At 41.1% G+C, this 6,000-nt stretch overlaps 1 protein-coding gene across 5 annotated transcripts in view; it reads left to right on the top strand.

Annotated features, from left to right (window-relative positions):
• TMC5 (transmembrane channel like 5) overlaps window positions 1-6,000 on the top strand; it is an 89,136-nt gene that overhangs the window by 68,152 nt on the left and 14,984 nt on the right. For 4 of the 5 annotated variants that reach the window (XM_027771085.1, XM_006146582.3, XM_014587092.2 and 1 more), the window contains 2 exons: window positions 337-434; window positions 2,651-2,746. In XM_027771085.1, coding sequence (XP_027626886.1) covers window positions 337-434; window positions 2,651-2,746 — 194 coding nt within the window. The remainder of the gene's footprint in view (window positions 1-336; window positions 435-2,650; window positions 2,747-6,000) is intronic. The other variant, XM_027771086.1, reaches the window with a different exon arrangement.

Here is a 6,000-nt window from a genome sequence, read left to right on the forward strand (position 1 = left end):
GCTCTCCTGATGAAATTGATTGGCCCTGGCAGAGAAGTGAGATCTAGACAGGATAAGATAGGAAATTTTAAGAGGTGAGATTGAAGATGGAAAGTGTTGATACATGTGGAGGGCAAGCCTTCATGAGGTAAGCAGCAACACAGAGAGAATAAATACTCCTGAAAACAAACTCAGTTGTATTTTTGAGAAGAGTAAGTCTGCTTTTCTGATAATGCAAGAACTTGGTCAAACTGAGCCACCAGCCCTGTCCTAAGGAGTACAGGAAGCCAGGAGCAGATGAGAACTGAACAGGGGCAAAAGCCCCTTCCCACATTCTGACTCTCTTTTGCCTTCCAGTGTTGGGAGACCCTCATTGGCCAGGAAATCTACCGGCTCCTTCTGATGGATTTTGTGTTCTCTTTGGCTGATTCCTTCCTGGGGGAGTTTCTGAGGAGGTAAATATTTGTGGGTCAGTGAGCAATTAATACCTGATGTTGTAACCAGACCCGATTCCTGGCTGAGCGGGAAGTACAGGTTCCTTACTTCCTCGAAGTGTGCATTGTTGAAAGTCTATCTATTGTCCTTGGGGATATTGTTCGCTTCTTCCTTAACTAAAATTTCACTTCAATCTGACATGTCTTGGTGTCACAGTTCATCCAGTCATTTGGTTCATTTCACCCTTTACAATCTTCTTTTGGAAAAAGAAAAATCTAGCAATAGGGCACAGAGATTGAGCCATTTGAAGTCTTATCCACTTACAGAGCAATCAAAAATTTTAATACTCTAGTGTCAATCCTTCCAGAATTTTCTGTGCTCATAAAGCTCGGTTGATGTGTCTACTACACAATACCATGTAATTTTCAAGAACAGAAATGAAGTCACCCTGAAAAATCATTGTGGAGTTCACTCCTTTCAATTTATCATCATGCTTTGGCATCTTTTCATGTCAGAACATATTAGCTTATCTCACTGTTTCACTTTACTTTCATTAATGTGCTAATTTTTATTTTAGATGCCAAGGGTACAGAATTGAGACAATATCATCATTGGCCCATATGTGGCATTTATTTATTTATTAATAATGCAATGAGACTCTCATTACTTAGAGACACTTATATAATTCTGCCAGCTGTTGTAGGGATAAGGTAGCATGACCCAGTGTTGCTTTCTTCCTTGGTAGGTAGGTTGAATTATCCAAATTCTCTCACTTATTTCTGCCAAAACTCACTTTTATTTCAGCTTCTGTCCAGGGCCTAGATATAGAGATTAAAAAAAGCTTGTGTTCCTTTTTGTTAGAGCATGTATGTGCTCTCTGGAGACAGAGAAAGAGAGGGAGAAAGCACCTCTCCACCTCAACCTCTTCTGTTCCATTTCTTCCTCCCTTTGGGATTTTCTTCCTCTCTTTGGGATTTTGGGATTTTATTCACTGCATTTTTTTAAGCTGTGGCCTGAGACTTGAATTGTAGTCAGCCATGTAGGATCCAGCCCCCTCAACCACCACACCACCCTCTGGTCCTAAAATTGTTTCTCATGACAGAATTTTTTTACTGGCAACTGTTCTTTATGAAGTCATCAGTGTGGTCTCAAGTTTCCCTTGAGAAAAAGGAGACCTTCATTTTCTCCTCGTGGATTTTAGTCACCAAAAATGAAAAAAAAAAAAATCTATTTGGGTTAGGAGGTTCTGAATTTGTCTGGTTCCTGATAAAAAATACAGTGAGTAAACAGGATAAACACAGAGGTAATAGGTGCGATAATTTAAATAATTAGGGTAACAAATGTTCTCTAGAATTTTTTTTTTTAAATCACTTTCAGGACCAGCAGTTGGCGTAATGGCTATGTTGCTGGACTCCCATGTAGCCGACCATGGTTCAAGTCCCAGACCCGGTGGCTTAAACTCACGCCGGGCATGTGTACGTGCATGCCTGGGATTCCGAGAGGAGAATGGAGGAGAAGGCTTTGTGGCGTGGCCATCCTACCTGGGGGTGGTGATTTCTCGCTTTCTATCTCTCTATGTCTCTATGTCTTTCTGGAGAGCGCTCTTGCCCTACAGCAAAAACCTCTCAAAAAAAAAAAAAAAGAAGTACTGAAGGGTTAGGGCTGGCAGGTGGCATGGTGGTTAAGGGTGCTGGACTCCCAAATGGCCAGCCATGGTTCTAGTCCTGGACTTGGCAGCTTGCTTTCTCACTTTCTCTCTCTCTCTATCCCTCTCTGTCAAATTAAAATAAATAAATAAAGTAATTCTTAAAAAAAAAAAAATCACTCTCACTGGGGTCCAGCAGGTGGTGTGGTGATTAAGGTACTGGGCAGTCCCACATGACCAGCCATGGTTCGAGTCCCAGACCTGGGGACTAGCTTTCTCATTTCCCTCTCTCTTTTTCTGTATCTCTCTCTGGTCAAATGAAAACAAATGAATAAATAAGTAAAATTTAAAAAGTAATTTGTTTTAAAAATTACTTTAGCAGTATTCCACTTGACTATATTGTCTTAATTTCATTTTCCTTCAATTCCTTCAACTATTTCTTCAAAAAGATGCTTGTGTATTTAGAATTTTTCAAAAATTTGCAAGGGAATTTACAACTTCATTCCAACCTGATCAGGGTTTCTTGTTGGTGGGGGATCTTTTCAAGCAGGGAGTGATGGCTTGATTTCTAAACTCAGTGCACTTTCACAGACTCGTTTGGATGCGATTTAGCTCCAGTCATGGCGTACAGGAGTTTGACATCGCCAGGAATGTTCTAGAACTGATCTACGCACAAACTCTGGGGTGGTAAGTTTGGTGGCTCTCTGGGATGCCCAGTGATTCCCGTCTGACTGTGGACTTGGAGTTTCAGTGGAGAGGTTCCAGCATCTGTCGTACTTAAAACTGCACAGGGGGTGATAGCACATCTGGCCAGTTTGAGCTGGGGTCTTTGAGCAGAGCCTGTATAAATGGGATTAATGTCCTTATAAAAGAGACCCAAGAGAGATCCTCTGACCTCTTCTGCCATGTGAGGACCTGAGAAAGCGCCATCTGTGGGGACACAAGTGAGCACCAGAAAGCAGGCCCTCACTGAATCTACTGCTGCCTGACCTTGGCCTCCCTAACTGTGAGAAATGCATTGCTGTTGTTTGTGGGCCACCTAGTGTATGGTATTTTGTTACAGTAGCATTAAGGAACTAATATTTAATCATCAGATTTCATATCAAATTTCAATTTCTGGGTCCAGGCTCTGTGGCAATGTGCACAGCTCCAAGATGCTGAAGCCACATGGAAGGTAGAGGTTTGGTTCCTAGGTAACCTGTACCAAGCAAGCACACAATCCTGGCTAACTGGGAAGACTGGGAGATGTTAGCATGAGATCCTGTCGAGGGTATTTGTTTTTCTCTAGGAAGAAAGGAAGGAAGAGAGGGAGAAAGGGATGAAGAGAGGGAGGGAGAGAGGAAGAGATGGAAGAAAAGAAAGGAAGGGAAAAAACTAAAAAAAAAGGAAGTTTTTGAAACCTCTGCCTTTTCTCCAGAAAGAGCTGGCCCATCTCCCATTGCAGTATCATTTGGCTGAGTTTTGAAGGAAGGTGAACACCTCCAGTTTGCCACAGTTTCCACCTAGAACTGTTGTTGTCTTCCTGGTATTGATTTCTCATTAGTTTTCTTGGGGGAACTTCCTTTACATTCATGTCTCAGCCAAAGAGGGTGAATAAAGGCAGTCAGAGAGGGCTGTGTGTTTTTCATATCTGGCCTGCTTCGCTGATACACTACCTGGTGGGATCTGTGTAGTCTTTGGGACTTGAGACTTCTGTTTCAGCAGCTCTGTGTGTGTGTTGAAAATAGCCAGCTAGTGGCATCAGTTTTTGTTTTTGTGGACTCACTTAGAAACTTCAAACCAATAGGCAGTAACTATTTTTCCTTATTTATTTTACTATGATAGAGTTAATGCCAGAATTCTGTATGGTGTATCAGATTCCCAGGGTCCATCTGCTTTGGGAGGGGGTGTAGGCTTATTTGAAATGAGTGGATTTGGAACCAGCAGATGGTGTAATGGTTACGTCACTGGACTCCTATGTAGACGACCATGGTTTGAGTCTCTGATCCAGTAGCTTAAACTCACTCCGGGTGCATGTGAGTGCATGCCCAAGATCCCAAGAGGAGAGTGGAGTAGCATGGCCATTCCCCCAGGGGGTGATTTCTCGCTTTCTGTCACTCTGTCCCTCTCTGTCTTTCAGGCAAGCGTACGTGCCCTATAGCAAAAGCTCTCTTTCAAAAAAAAAAAATAAGTAGTGGATTTGGAGTTGGATGAACCTGGATTTTAAAGCTGGCTCTGCTACTTACTGAGATCACTGAGCTTCTCTTGAGCCTCCGTCACCTCATCTGTAAAATGTAGACAATAATCTGCCTTCCAATTCTGTTGAGGCTTAAATGCAATGGTAGATGAAAACTACTTTGCAAATGTAGCTGGAAAGTGCTTTATTTTCTGATTACTTAAAGCTGCCTTGGGTGATATGGCTGACTGCAAGTAACTCACCAATGCCCATGAGTTTTTGGAGACAGTGGGGACTTTTCTTTGGTAGTTCAGGTGACACGTTGGCACTGGCAGGCCACCCGCTGGCAGTTTGGCAGCTTCCAAAGACCTTTCATCCACATTGTTTCAATGAACAGGGTGCCTTTGGCAAATTCCTTAAACTCTAAGTTGTAATTTTCTAACCTTTAAACGGTAAAGATAATAGCACCTATTGCACAGGGTTCGGGAGAGGAGTAAACGAGATCATATAAACACAAAGTACTTAGCAAGTACCTAGCTCAGAAATGTTTTATAACTGGGAACATCACAAGCATCATTTTCCTCATGAGCACGCTTTTATAATGATAGTAAAAAAAAAAGTATAGTGAGAATATTCACATTGTGTGCAACCAGTTTTCAGAACTTTAAAAATTTTGTAGGGCCGGCAGGTGGCATGGCGGTTAAGGACGCTGGATTCCTACATGGCGGACTGCAGTTCGAGTCCTGGACCTAGCAGCTTACTTTCTCACTCCCTCTCTCTGTCTCTGTCTCACTCTTGTTCTGTCCCTCTCTGATCAAATTAAAAATAGATAAATAAAGTTAAATAAAATAATTCTTTAAAACATTTTTGCAATAATTGAGACTCTGTATTCACTAATCAGCTTCTCGTCTGGCCCTCTCCCCAGGCCCTGGCAACCACCATTGTGCTTTCTGGTTCTCTGAGTCTGACTACCCCGTATTAGTGCAGTCGTATGGTATTTGTCTTTTTGAGACAGGTTTATTTCACTTTGCATAACCTCCCTAAGGTTCATCCGTGTTGCAATACTTCCTTTTTAAAGCTGCACAGTCTCCCATTGTATTGTCTGGACCACGTTGTTAATCTTTCACCCACCGACGGATGCTTGGGTTGCTTCCGCCTTTTGACTATTGTGAATAGTACTTCTATGAACAGAGTGTGTAACTCTTTCTTTGAGATTATGCTTTCAGTTATTTTTCGTATATAAGGAGACTTCAAAAAGTTTGTGGAAAAATGGAGTTAAAATACAAGCTTATTTTAGTGCAAAAATTGGATATCCATGCATAGTTTTTTCATTATGTGCATTTTCCATGGAATTTTTTTTTTGAATTAAGCAAAAATTTTATTTCCAGGCTCTTTAAAGATTATTACAAACAAAAAGTGGCTTAAAAATGTCCCAAATTAAATGAAAGGCACATCCTCAAAGTAAAACACTTGTGACGTGAAGAATTCTTTTAAGTTCTCATATTTTCACGTTATTTTGTTTAATACCATTTGCAATATTTGGTAGGTCACATTTTAAACATTTTTAAAGACATGAAATAATGTGGTATTTCTTTTTTTTTCTTTTTTTTTTATTAATTCACTTTACACCATCACAACACACAAATGAATTTTCCATCCAAAATACACTGTGCATTGTCTCAATCAAGTACATCCACATATATGTTCTCAGCAAATAATTTTCCAATTCTTACGTCCTGCATACCTTGCCCTTTGTCTTGCCATCCCTGATTCCCCATCCCCCACC

The sequence above is a fragment of the Tupaia chinensis genome, unplaced genomic scaffold (genome assembly GCF_000334495.1).
Source record: "Tupaia chinensis unplaced genomic scaffold, TupChi_1.0 Scaffold000182_1, whole genome shotgun sequence".
Taxonomy (NCBI): Eukaryota; Metazoa; Chordata; class Mammalia; order Scandentia; family Tupaiidae; genus Tupaia; species Tupaia belangeri.